Below are 14,831 nucleotides of genomic sequence, written 5' to 3' on the forward strand. Positions count from 1 at the left end.
GCATTGCATCTTCCTTGAGAGAACTGAGCCCCACTGTTACCACACAAAGTTCCTGGCAGAGGCGACTATGGGAGGGCTGACAGACCAGTGCCCCAGACAAAATCAAACTATGTTTGTTGTAAGCGTTGAGTGTGAATACGAGGAAAGGGAGGCGCTTGAGAAAAGCACAAATGAGGATATGACTACTTCCTGCATAGTGGTTCTCATCCAAAATACTGCAGCTAATTATCATAATTAACATGTTTATGCAAATCTGGTGCAGAAGTGGTTAACGGGACCCTTTCCAGAAGAACTGTGAAAACTTACCATTCTCCTTGCACTCTTCTGGGGGTTTAGCTTTCTTTGCTAGCCGTGGATCCAGCCATGACGTGGTCTTTGTGTTGTGGCTGAAAAGAAAAGACACTACTTTGAGAAGGGGACGTTGAAAAGAATGACATTAATTTATCCAAGAAACAAATAAACAAAAGGAAAGAGAAGGGGTTATTTCAAGGGAATGGCAATCGATACACTTAATTTGCCCACTGGCTTTAATTAGCCCTGAAGGAGTTTTAAGAGTAATCGTGCAAGGCAGCTGTAAATTTGGCATCCTGAACTCGCCCCGCTGAAAGCAGCTATTTTTATTAAAATCAACCAGAACGTCTGCCAAGAGAGCCTCATTGAGGATTCAGAGCTCATCCCAAGCTAAAGGAATTTATTAGATACACACAGTTCTCCGTTCAGTCTAGTGTTCTCAATGAGCATCTCTTACCACACTCACAGGTCAGGGAGGAATTAGGTGGAGATTCATCTGTGTTACATGCGCTTTTACTTATTAATAACTGGCAATGTTGTCTGAAAACTACCAAGCAAGCCCACGGAAATCAAATATTTTCTCCAGTATGACAGCTAATAAGGAAGCATTATCAGTTCAGTAGCAGTATTACATTATAAGTATGCTCGCTGGCTTGTTACAAATCACACACAAAGAACATTGCAGAAGATGTTACTGCTATACGATGAGAAATTAATAGTAAGGTGACATGGAATATCCACGAAATAGCTTGAAGCCCCTATACCCTGATCGAAAAGCTTTACTACCTAACAGTCAGTGATATCATCCAGTATAGGGTCTATAGATTCTAGAAATGTAAAAGAGGTTATTTTTTTTTATTTGGATTTCTTGCATTTTTATTTATACGGTTTAATTTAATTTTTATTACAAAATTCCTTCCAAAAAGTCAGAAACTACTTTGTGTTGCTCTTTATTCTGCTATATTTATTTTTTTTATTACATTTTTTCCTTGCATTCGGAGCTGCAAAATAAGCCCCAGTTAGAGGTAAACAAAGCTCTGACAATGGGACAACTGTCAAAATCAGAACCCAACCGGGCCTAGCTTGACCAGGCCACTTGGTCACATGACCAGTTTCCCGGTTGCACTAACGGTTTCTCCATTGTATACACAGGGCTCATATGTAACCATTGAGAAAGCAGAAAAGGTAACATACAATTTCTGCCTACTCCCCTGGCTGTTTGGCTGTCTTGGACAGCTAGACATCCAACCTAGCTGCACAATTCTCTATGCAGTCATTATTTTGGAGTGCAAAGAGTATAAAGTTCTCCAGAATAAAACCCCCTAAAATCTTTTTAAAATGTTTATGTTTTTAATACCTTTTTTTAAATTAAAGAGTCTTATTAATGAGGAAATCCAACAATTCAAATCCGCTTTGTATCAATTCACAGAAACATAATAAAGCCTGTTGGACAGATACATATTCATACAAATAGTAAAGTAAAAAAAAACAGTGTAGGTCCTAGGGGCTGCCTTAGGAGTGCACAAACTGTGTGATCGCACTACTAAAGCGGGAGCCCCTGAACCTCTGGAATGGGCACCAGGAGATTGCAGCCCCAATCCTACAGTTGGCGCCCAGACCGATAGAAATGAAGCTGCACTGGATCTAACTAAATGGCCTAATTTATTGATAGGGCAGAGTTATGTAGACAAGTGTCTAGCCATGTTATTTTGGTATCTAACGACAATGTTATTTGTGAACTGTATGGTATTATTTGTAGACTTCCTCAATATTTTATTTTGGAGTTATATGGTACACCATAAAGGGAGGTTAATAGAAGGAACTGCAGAGTGCATCATTCAGATTACTACCTCATGTATTAATATCTCGATACAGAGGAGGAAAAATAATGGATTAAGGAAAAAGTGGGAAAGTGAAAATAGTACAGAGAAAAAAGGCATAAGAATAGGGTTAGCAGACCATCAAAAAACAACATGATATAACAATAACAGAAGATTTACTCTGCCAAAGGGGTTTAAAGAGGAGCTACATTTATGTAGTCACTTGTAGGGGCATCACGTAGGGGCAGAAAAAAAACAACAGACTAGCAGTAAGCATAAGACAAACACAGAAAAAATATTTAGAATGCTCAAATGCACTGATACCGTTACAAGACATAGGATACTTATATAATAAGCAATACACACAAGTATAGAGGTGTATAAGAGATGAGTGAATCAAAATATAGCAATGTGAAGTCTTCCTATCTATGGTGATAGTGTCTAGGAGTAGTTTGCTGCAACAATGTTGAAAATTGCAGAACTGGAAGAAAAATACACACCAAGTACTTATGTTAATGACTGGGAAACAGAATTAAAGTAGATATCCTGTCATTAATGTTCATGCAGAGATGTCCCTCAAGATACTGTAATAAACAATGTCAGTTTTCCTGCTTCTTCAATTTAATAGAAGGAGCCATGGAAAGAAGAGAGCAAAAACTATTCATTCCTATTATGGGAAGTGACTGCGGGCCCTTTGGACCAGAGCTCCATAGTCCCTTAGCTTCATGGCAGCTCTAACATGCTTCTTGGATCTAGCTACAAGAGGAGAACGAACTAAAGAGCATACAGTAACTGGTTGACATAGGAAGAAAAAGCACAGCACACTGATAGATCAAGATGAACAAAGCTTATTTATGTTTTCACTATTTAATGTTGATAAATGTAAAGTAATGCACTTAGGACGCAATAATAACATTAATTCATATACATTAAATGGAATAAAACTGGGGATAACGGAACAAGAGAAGGACCTGGGTATTCTGGTAACAAATAAGCTAAGCAGCAACACTCAATGTCAAGCAGCAGCTGCAAAAGCAAATAGGATTTTAGGGTGTATAAAAAGAGAGATAAAAACCCATGATTCAAATGTAATATTACCCCTCTATAAAAGCCTTGTAAGGCCACATCTTGAATATGGAATTCAGTTTTGAGCTCCACATTGTAAAAAGGGCATAGGAGAACTGGAGAGTGTTCAAAGGTGGGAAACTAGATTATTAAATGGGATGGGAGGTGTCGCTTACAATGAAAGGCTAGAAAAATTGGGCTTGTTCAGCTTGGAAAAAAGACATCTTAGAGGTGATCTCATTAATATGTATAAATGCATGTGTGGTCAATACAGAGAACTAGTACATGATCTGTTCCTTCCAAGGACCCCACAAAGGACCAGAGGATATCCATTGTGTGTGGAAGAAAGACATTTCAGACATCAATCTAGGAAAGGGTTCTTTACAGTTAGAGTGGTCAAGCTATGGAATGCTCCACCACAAGAGTTAGTGATGGCAGATACATTGTCAGCATTTAAAAAAAGGCTAGATGCTTATTTACTGACAAATGGCATTGAGGGTTATAACTAATCAAGCAATGAATGATGGGTAATTTATTGAGAAGGGTTTAAGTTGATGGACCTGTGACTTTTTTTAACCTATGTAACTATGACTTTTAGGGGGCAGGACGCCAATCTTGAGATTCAGCAGCATGGGTTAGTATGTTGCTTTCTATCCTATACTTTTCTTTTTTTAACTGTTTGCACTTAGCACTTTAGATTAGGAATACAGAACTTTTGAAACAGCGGCATACTACAATGCTTTCGTACATACTGGACCCCCTGTGGAGACCAATGAGAATTTTGGTAGAATATCTTTTCAATAGGATGCATAAACATCTGATATCTACTCTATGCACTTTTACATTGTTTTTTTCACAACATGCATTCTGTTGTATATTGATATTGAATATCTATGTAATATTTTCTCCTGCTTGGCGATTCTTTTTTTCATCTGTGGAGATTTATTTTTAAAATGCTTTGTGAATGTAATTTTTTAGAATTCATGAAATAAAAATTTGTATTTTATATTTGACTTATAGACTCAGTATTCTCTCTTTTTGGTATTATATATAAGCAATACAGTCATGTTACCTTAGGGAATTAATAATGAAAAATGGTGCATATGTATGCCCTGTGGATAGGTTGTATGACTTTTATGCAGTATAGGCATATGTATATTGGTTTCATTGGGGTCAATGATCGTCAAAGAAGCTTGTATATTTCCATTATTACAACATTGTGTGCTGGAGGTGGGCCTACAGACTTGTTAAAAATGTCCTTTAAATCTTAACTACATTGGGACAAATATAGTTGGGTCCAGAGGTATTTGAACAGTGAAACAATTTTCATCATTTAGCCGCTGTACACCACCACAATGGACTTGAAACAAAGCAATGTGGTTGTGATTGATGTGTAGACTTTCAGCTTTAATTCAAGATTTTTTTTACAAAAGTATTAAATTAACTGTTTAGGATTTTCAGCCATTTTTTACATTGTCCCTCCTTTTTCACAGGCTCAAAAAGATAAGCAGATTAATGGTGGGGTATGGCTTGTTCCCTTATTGTTTCATGACAAATAAACGAGATAAATAGTCTGGAATTGATTCCAAGTCTTAATTTGCATTTGGTTAGTGTTAATGGGAACTGTCAATATGCGGTCTAAACAGGTGTCAACGCAAGTGAAGGAGGCTATCATTAGGCAGAAAAAACAAAACAAACATATTAGAGAGCAGAAAATTTAGAAAATGTCCATATCCACAATTTTGTACATTCTTAAAAAGAATAAATGCACTGGTGAGCTCAGGAACACCAAAAGGCCTGGAATACCACAGAACCCAACTAACGTGGGTGATCACAGAATTCTTTCCTTGATAAAGAAAATCCCATTCACAACATCTAGCCAAGTCAAGAATACTCCCAAGGAGACAGGCGTATCATTGTCAAAGTCTACAATCAAGAGACGCCTTCATGAATGCATATACAGAGGGTTTATTGCAAGACGCAAACCACTGGTAATACTCAAGAACAGAAAGACCAAATTATGCTTTACTAGAACACATCTAAAAAAGCCTGACAGTTCTGGAACAAGATTCTGTGGACAGATAAAACCAAAATGAACTTGTACCAGAAAGATGGGAAGGGAACAGTATGTAGAAGCAAAGGAATGGCATACCACATCATCTTTCACACATGATGGAGGCATAGTTAAGGCTTGGGCATGTATGACTGCCAATGGAACTGTGTTACTGGTGTTTATTAATTATGAGACTGTGGATAGAAGTAACAGAATGAATTCTGGAGTGTATAGATCCATATTTTGCTTAGATTTAGACAATACAGATAGGACGTTGCTTCACAGTACAAATGGATAATGACCCAAAACATACCGCACAAACAACCCAAGCTTTCTCAAGGAAAAGAAATTGAATATTCTTTAATGGCCGACTCCGTCATCTGACCTTAACCAGATTGAGCACATGTTTCCCTTACTGTAGAAAAAACTGAAGGTAGAAAGAACAACAAATAAGTAGCAAATGTAGGTGGGTGAAGTAGAAACCCGGCAAAGTATTTCAAGGGAGGAAACTCAAAATTGGGTGTTGTCAATGGGTTCCAGACTTCAGGCAGTCAATGACTGCTAAGAATTTATTTTAAGTATTATAATAATCCCCATATCTGTTAGTTTGTCTGTGAAAATTGAGTGACTACGTTAAATTCTCTAATAGTGAATGCAACATTTTTGTTAAACCCCTTGAATTAAAGCTAAAAGTCTATGAAACTAAATCCATTGTGGTTGTGTACAGAGGCTAAATTCTGAAAATTGTGTCACTGTCCAAATACTTCTGGATCCAACTGTATAACAATGTGTCTCAACTATAAAAGTGTCTGAAAAAGTCTCATGTGGTTTACTCCATCAGACATTTTTAAGATACTTGAGGCATCTTTCAGACTTCTCTAGAAAGAGGGCGTGGAAAATAAGTTGGGGGCGTGGCTAGTTTGCCTCAGCCGTAAGATATATTTATCAATGTGTAAAAACAAAATCTTGTCTTACAATAGTTCTGGTGGTATGAGTGATAGAATGGTCACCCATAGAAGAAGTCGTTGACAGCTGGGAAGAAGTAAGTCATCCGAGCATGTAGAAAAAAAGGAGGATTTTAGTGAGAGACATACAATTTGAAAGATGTAAGGAACTTTATTACTACTAGATTACAGGAAACTTATAACTTCACATTTAGAGTTTAGGTTGGGATCAGCTTCAATGCTGATATATGTAGCTTTCAGAAGACTTGAATATTTATGCACATTTTTTGAGTTGTTATCTAGGTCATCCAACAGTTAGTAAAAGTTAGAAAAATTAGTTGAAAACTTGCTAGCTTGCAATGATTAGTATAACTAGACAAACAAGCAAAGTTTTATCTCTGTTTGGTCAACGTTCCATATATTAAGATTTGTACCCAAATTTATCTCTGTGATTTATTTATTTATTTATCTTTAATATTATTATTATTATTATTTTAGAAAAAGTATTTTACGGTTACTCTCTAACCTGTGGACATAGCCACAGTATGTGAATCAAGTCTGCCTCATTTGATCTGCGTCTAGCACAGCTCGGAGTGAAGCAGTATTTAATTCTAAATAAGAAGGATGGAGTGCAATATAACCTATGAGCCAACATAAATAGCATCATTTTATGATGGAAATTAGGCGATCAGATCTGAATTAATAGCAACACATTTTGCCAAACATTATTAGATAGCTTTCACACCTCGCGTTTCCACCGTTACCTTGACTTCAAAGTTATTGTAGATGAAACACAGTCAATAATTAACCTGTATAAAAACTGAGTGACTCCCTGCTACAAAGTTGTAACGCCAGCCCTCTACGCTTGCCTGCGTACTACTTTCCCAGCAGGCACAGCTGCCGGGTTACCTTTGCTACACACTGTATGGCTCCGCTACCAGCCTGTATCCTGCTTCCTGTTATCAGCCTGTATCCCGCTTCCTGTTATCAGCCTGTATACAGCTATCTGCTACCAGCCTGTATTCAGCTATCCAGTACCAGCCTATATGCAGCTCTCTGTTATCAGCCTGTATCCAGAAATCCGGCTACTAGCCTGTATCCAGCTCTCTATTATCAACCCGTATCCAGCTATCCGGGTTCCGTAGTTTTGACGGAATGAATAGCGTAGTAGACTACACTATTGATTCCATCAAAGCGACGGAACCCTTGCACAACTGACCAAACGGAAACCATTTGAACCGGATCCATCACCATTGAAATCAATGGTGATGGAAACGGAAAAACCTATGGTTTCCGTTTGTGTCTGTCAGGGCTCCGTTCCGACAGTAAGCTCCGACAGAACGGAGCCCTAGCGCAGATGTGAACGAAACCTTAGCCAGAAAGAATTATTCAATGTTAAATACCTTTGTGTCACAAAAGACAAAAGTATTATAGGTAAGGTACCTTTATTAGCACTTCCTACACTACATTAAACAAAGCGCGGGACAGTGACCTCTAGGAAGCATCAATAGACGTCAGAAAGCTCTCCTCACTGGCTCAGGGTGCAGGCTGACTCCTAATCATGCTGCTCAACAGTCCCAGTCCCTTGGTTAAATAAGAAATTCATAACTATGTCTTGAAGTCAGCATATACAGTTGGAACTAATATAAGTGCTATCTAGTCTCTGCCCAGAACACCACCGTACCAGTGCTGCCTCAACACTGTCCCTCTTCAGCAGCCTCCAAGGAATTATAAGGTACGTAGCAATCCTGTGTCTGTGTAAATATATATAAACATATATAGAATCAGAATCAGAGCAGCACCAAAAATGGGTGCAGAGCCCACGACTTATAGCCTGCAAGCTTTAGGTTTACAATAATAAGAAAATAGGCAGCACTCCAAAAAATGTATATATCTGTCTGTGTCTAGATATGTGTGTTTGTATATGTACAGTATATTGCTGTCTGACATTGGATAATGACGTGTGCACAGCTGATGGTGTTGAGACACCTACCAATCACTGGAATGTAGGGGCAGAAGGAGACTTGCTTGGCACATCAGGGGAGAGAAGCTGCAAGCATCATGTCATATCAATGAGACGGAAAGAGCAGAAGGATAAACATTTCCAGCACCACAGAGGGTCATAGAAAAGTAGGAAGGAAGATAAAGGTTGTCGGAGAAGGGAAGAGTGCAGCACAGTTTGTGGGATTTCTGCGCAAGGGAGCCTGCAAACTGCCACTGGGGTGTCAAGGTTAGCAGTAAAGGAGTATATGGAGAGCGGAACCTGACTGGGGTCTAAGAATAAGGGTAGCCATTCTCCCGAACCGTGTGGCACTATCTACAGGGGGTACTGTGTGTGGCACTATCTACAGAGGGCACTGTTTGTGGCACTATCTACAGGGAACACTGAGGCTGCCACTTTCTACAGAGGGCACTGTGTGGCACTTTACAGGGGGCACAGTGTGGCAGTTTCTACATGGGGCACAGTGTGGCACTTACAGGGGGCACCGTGTGGCACTTTCTACAGGGGGCACAGTTTCTGCCTGGCACTTTCTACAGGAGGCACAGTGTGTGGATCTATCTACAGGAGACACAATGGGTGGCTCTATCTATAGGGGGCACAGTGTGGCACTATCTACAGGGGTACAATATGTGTATGCCGCTTTATTTTCAGTGTGCACGGCATGTCACTCTATTTCTGGGGGCATTGTGTTTGGTGCTTTATTTTTAGGGGACACAATGTGCGATAATTGTATTAGGGCACAGTTTATGGTGCTATTATATTCAGGGACGCAGTGTGTGGCAGCATGACGCATTTGTGTTAGTATAGGGGTTGCGTATGTGTCGCAAAAGTGAAGAGCCAAAGACATCTGGGTGAGAAACTCTTCAGATGCTAGTTGTAGCTGAAAGAAATCATCACCGAATGGAGAAAAAACCCCAGGAAAGAGAACTACTCCAGTCAGAGAAGTCCTACCCTGTAAGTCACTGAATGTCATTGTTTATTCTGCCTTTGACTGTGTTGTGTCAGTATTGTAGTCACTTGTATGTCCTGCAGCTGGATAATGGATATCATTGCTTTTTTGTGAAACTGCATCTCCTTACATAACCTTACCATTGATTAGTTCATACTGGGAGCTGTAGTTTGACATGGTGCAAAATGATATGGCATTGGTTAACCTGACTTTGCCAATTATTTCTGTACTGAGCTCGGTTTTGGTACAGTATATAAATAATGAGCTTTGTTCTGATAATGTATAAATGTAGTGAGCTTGGTTCTGGCACTATATTTATGTATGGACCTTGGATCTGATACTGTATAAATGTACGGAGCTTGGTTCTGGTACTATATTAATGTACTGAGCTTGATTCTAGTTCTGTATATATGTACTAAGCTTGGTCCTAGTACTAAATTTATGTAGTGAGCTTGGTTCTGGTGTTGTATTTATGTGCCGAGCTTGATTTTGGTGCTATATTTATATACTGAGCTTGGCTCTGGTGCTGTATATATGTACTGCGCTTTGTTTTGGTGCTGTATCTATGCATTAAGCTTAATTCTGATATGGTATCTATACATTTGCAGAGCCACTGCTGCGCAGACTGCACAGCCTGTGTACATATAGGTCTATACATAATGAGTCTCTTTAATATAAGTATAGGTACTGTAGGTATTTACGTACGTGTAATTATCTACATAGTGTGGCAATCCAGTTAAACATTCTGGACAGGGAAACCCACAAGTTTTAAAGGTTTGTAGGATATTACTGCTACATACACAATTTCTTTTTCCATTTTATATTAACATAAAGTGAATTTTAAATATTGTAATTGTTTTATTTGATTATTAGAGTAGGAATAAATTTTCTATGGTGCGTTACATACCATGCCACACAGTGTTCTAAACCACAAAAACCCAACCCCCCCTCACATATATCTTTGTTAGCCAAGTCGGAAACCTGTTGATAACCATTTGAATCCCATCCTTGACTGTACTGAGAAAGAGTGCAATGCTGGGGAGCAGGAATGAGAGGGCGAGCCCTAACTGGTATCAGGAATGAGAGGGGAGCCATGCTGGGCACCAATAGGGGAAGAAGACTAAGAGAGGAGCCATGCTGGGAACTAGGAATGAGAGGGAGTCATGCTGGGTACTACAAATGAGAGGGGAGCAATCCCGGGGATTTGGAGGCTTGCCCTGGTCAGTAGGGTGGGTCAGTTATATTGCATCATGGTGCAAAAAAAAACTGCAGACAAATCTGGCCTCTGGGGGACTCAGGTGTGTACAGATCTGTGTCTTGCACATCTAAGCAACTGGGTATTTTGATGTAGTTTAGCCTGTCTGGAAAAAAATAAGTGATTGAATAAATATATGAAATGCCAAATATAGAAACAAGATGCGCTACCCAAAGACATGAGTCATTTGTGACATTTGTGGGTGGCAGAGTCACAAATTAAATTTATGGTTCTGTATAATCTTTTAAATGAGCCATGCCCAAGCAATAACAGAGGGAAGTGCACAGTTATGGCTACCACATGCAGTCTCTACTAAAAGTCCACAAGTAATTTGTAGTTAGTATCACTAGGCATAAAATATATTATGATGTTATTGTATGCAGAAAATAATAATCTGAAATGTTTTTTTATTTTTTTGTATGATATCAAGACCTTTTCTTCAGCTGGTTTGCACACAGAAGCCAGAGCGAAGATATCTATTCTATTCTTTTCCATCATATTGTTTTGTCATGGGCAGGTGGAGTGGTGGAACTGAGATGGTGGGGCCCTCCGCTGCCGCCGCTCCGCTCCCACCATGACTGTGTGCTCCCACGCTGTATTATTATTCAAGCTAGCGGACGTGCCAGGAGCAGAAGAAGCCTGCGTATGAGGAGACGGTGAGCAAGCACCCCTCCCCAAAGGATCCAGTTATTATAGGGTTTATATACAGGGATAATGGCTGCTTTAAACAGGGATGATGTGGGTTTATACAGGGATGATGGGTGGACTACGCATCATTCCTGTATATAACCCCCATCATCCCTGTATATATCAACCATCATCCCAGTATATACCAGCCATCATTCCTATATATAACCCCCGTCATCGCTGTATATAACCCCCATCATACCTGTATATACCAGCCTGGCTGGTATATACAGGGATGATGGAGGTTATAAACAGGAATGATGGTTGGTATATACAGGGATGATGGGGTTATATACAGGGATGATCAGGGTTATATACAAGGATGACAGCTGGAGCAGCCATCATCCATGTATATAACCCCCTATCATCTCTGTATATACAAGTCATCCCTGTATATGCCCCCATCATCCCTGTGTATATATAACCATTATCCCTGTGTATATATAAACCATACAGGGATGATAAGGGTTATATACAGGGATGATAGCTGGTACATACAGGGATAATGATGGTTATATACAAGGATAATGGGGGTTATATACTGCGGTGATGGCTGGTATATATTCTTTCATTTACTTTCAGAGAGGTCTACAACACTTCCTAATGCAAACTCCTCTGTCAGAGAAAAGATTAAACTTTAGTAAGAATGGGAAATATTGCAGCATATACAGCACTCTTGCTCTTTCATGATGACCACTATAATTAGAATGCACTTCTTCAGTTGTAAACATGCATTGGGGGCCCACTCTGATGTTTTGTCCCCCCTATGCTGAAACCCTAGCTATGCCTCTGCATACAGTTTTAACCCCTTAAGGACGCAGCCTAGTTTGGGCCTTAAGGCTCAGAGCCCATTTTTCAAATCTGACATATTTCACTTTATGTGGTAATAACGACGGAATGCTTAAACCTATCCAAGCGATTCTGAGATTGTTTTCTCGTGACACTTTGGGCTTCATGTTCGTGGTAAAATTTGGTCGATATATTCAGTCTTTATTTGTGAAAAATTGCAAAATTTAGAGAAAATTTACAAAAAATAGCATTTTTCAGAATTTAAATGCATCTGCTTGAAAAACAGACGGTTATACCACCCAAAATAGTTACTAGTTCACATTTCCCATATGTCTACTTTAGATTGGCATCGTTTTTTGAACATTATTTTATTTTTCTTGGACGTTACAAGGTTTAGAACATAAACAGCAATTTCTCATATTCTTAAGAAAATTTCAAAAGCCTTTTTTTGAAGGTGCCAGTTCAGTTCTGAAGTGGATTTGAGGGGCCTATGTATTAGAAACCCCCATAAAACACCCCATTTTAAAAACTAGACCCCTCAAAGTATTCAAAACAGCATATAGAAAGTTTTTTAACCCTTCAGGCATTTCACAGGAATTAAAGCAAAGTGGAAATGAAATTTGCAAATTTCATTTTTTCTGCTGAATTTCAATTTTATTAAATTTTTTTTAGTAACAGAGAAGGTTTTACCAGAGAAACACTACTAAATATGTATTGTCCAGATTCTGCAGTTTTTAGAAATGTCCCACATGTGTCTCTAGTGCGCTCGTGGACTAAAACACAAGCCCTAGAAGCAAAGAAGCACCTAGTGCATTTTGAGGCCTCTTTTTTATTAGAATATATTTTAGGCAGCATGCCAGGTTTGAAGAGGCGTTGAGGTATCAAAACAATGGAAACCCACCAGAAGTGACCCCATTTTGGAAATTACACCCCTCAAGGAATTCATTTATGGTTTTTGTTATCATTTTGACCGCACAGTTTTTTCACAGCACCTATTTGAATTGGGCTGTGAAATGAAAAAAATGATATTTTTTCCAATAAAATGTCATTTTTGATCAAATTTTCTTATTTTCACAGGGAACAACATACCCCATTTTGTTGCCCAATTTGTCCTTAGTGCGGCAATACCCCATTTGTGGTGATAAACTGCCGTTTGGGCCCATGGGAGGGCTCAGAAGGAAAGGAGCGCTATGTGTTTGTTGGAGTCCAGATTTTGCTGGATTGGTTTTCGGGTGCCATGTCGCATTTGCAGAGCCCCAGAGGTATCAAAGCAATGGAAACCCACCAGAAGTGACCCCATTTTGGAAACTACACCCCTCAAGGAATTCATTTATGGTTTTTGTTATCATTTTGACCGCACAGGTTTTTCACAGCACCTATTTGAATTGGGCTGTGAAATGAAAAAAATTATATTTTTTCCAATAAGATGTCATTTTTGATCAAAATTTCTTATTTTCACAAGGAACAACATACCCCATTTTGTTGCCCAATTTGTCCTTAGTGCGGCAATACCCCATTTGTGGTGATAAACTGCCGTTTGGGCCCATGGCAGGGCTCAGACGGAAAGGAGCGCTATGTGTTTGTTGGAGTCCAGATTTTGCTGGATTGGTTTTCGGGTGCCATGTTGCATTTGCAGAGCCCCAGAGGTATCAAAGCAATGGAAACCCACCAGAAGTGACCCCATTTTGGAAACTACACCCCTCAAGGAATTCATTTATGGTTTTTGTTATCATTTTGACCGCACAGTTTTTTCACAGCACCTATTTGAATTGGGCTGTGAAATGAAAAAAATGATATTTTTTCCAATAAGATGTCATTTTTGATCAAAATTTCTTATTTTCACAAGGAACAACATACCCCATTTTGTTGCCCAATTTGTCCTTAGTGCGGCAATACCCCACTTGTGGTGATAAACTGCCCTTTGGGCCCATGGGAGGGCTCAGAAGGAAAGGACCACCATTTGGCCTACTGGAGCTTTTCTGGTGCTAAGTCATGTGTGCAGAAGCCCCTGAGGTACCAGTACAGTTGAAACCCCCGAGAAGTGACCCCATTTTAAAAACTACACCCCTTAAGACATTCATCTAGAGGTGTAGTGAGCATTTTGACCCCACAGGTACTGTGTAAAAGATAATGCGCAGCAGATGGTGCAGTGTGAGATTTGCAATTTTATATATGTATATGCCATTTCAGTGTCCAATATAGTGTGCCCAGCATGCGCCACCGGAGATATACACCCCTTAAATTGTAATGTGGGTTCTCCTGGGTACGACAATACCCTACATGTGGCTGTTATCAGCTGCCTGGGCATACGGCAGGGCTCAGAAGGGAAAGATGAGGGGGGTAAGCTGTGCGGAGTGCATCAGGGTAAATTAAAAATCAAGGGATGTATGATACATTTTAAAACAATCTTTTATACAGAGCCCTGGTTTTTCGGGACACGTGTCACATTGGTATATTGTGTTCTTCCTTATCCCCCTCTTATAGCAGACTCTGCACCTCTTTTGACTCTTTCCCTTTCCACCGGTTTGGGGACCTTCTCCTGGAAAGTGTTGCCCTGGTACGATGTGTGTGGCCTCGCTTCCAGAAGTACTGGGTGCCCCCCCTTCCTGGTCCCTAAAGATTAGATCTTGAAATTCCAGGAAAGTTCCCCTCTGGCCTGCACATCGACGTAGCACATACGCATTGTACAAAGCCATCTGTATGATGTGCCCGGCCAGCTTCTTATACCACACCGCATGGCGCTGTAGGGCTTCAGGACTTGATTTGACAAGTCCATCCCTCCCATGTACCTATTGTAGTCCAGGATGCAGTCTGGTTTGGGGGTGGCCTTTCCTTCATATATCCTAAACCTGTAGGTATACCCTGATGCACTCTCGCACAGCTTATACATCTTCACGCCATACCTTGCCCTCTTACCTGGCAGGTACTGGCGGAATTGAACCCTCCCTTTAAAATGTACCAGGGACTCATCAATAG

General features: G+C 39.8%; 1 protein-coding gene across 1 annotated transcript in view; it reads right to left on the reverse strand.

Moving 5' to 3' along the window:
• MAGI2 (membrane associated guanylate kinase, WW and PDZ domain containing 2) overlaps positions 1-14,831 on the reverse strand; it is a 967,915-nt gene that overhangs the window by 338,254 nt on the left and 614,830 nt on the right. Inside the window, exon 6 of the mRNA XM_075857349.1 lies at positions 307-386. Within this exon, the coding sequence (XP_075713464.1) occupies positions 307-386 (80 nt within the window). The remainder of the gene's footprint in view (positions 1-306; positions 387-14,831) is intronic.

The sequence above is a fragment of the Rhinoderma darwinii genome, chromosome 3 (genome assembly GCF_050947455.1).
Source record: "Rhinoderma darwinii isolate aRhiDar2 chromosome 3, aRhiDar2.hap1, whole genome shotgun sequence".
Taxonomy (NCBI): domain Eukaryota; kingdom Metazoa; phylum Chordata; class Amphibia; order Anura; family Rhinodermatidae; genus Rhinoderma; species Rhinoderma darwinii.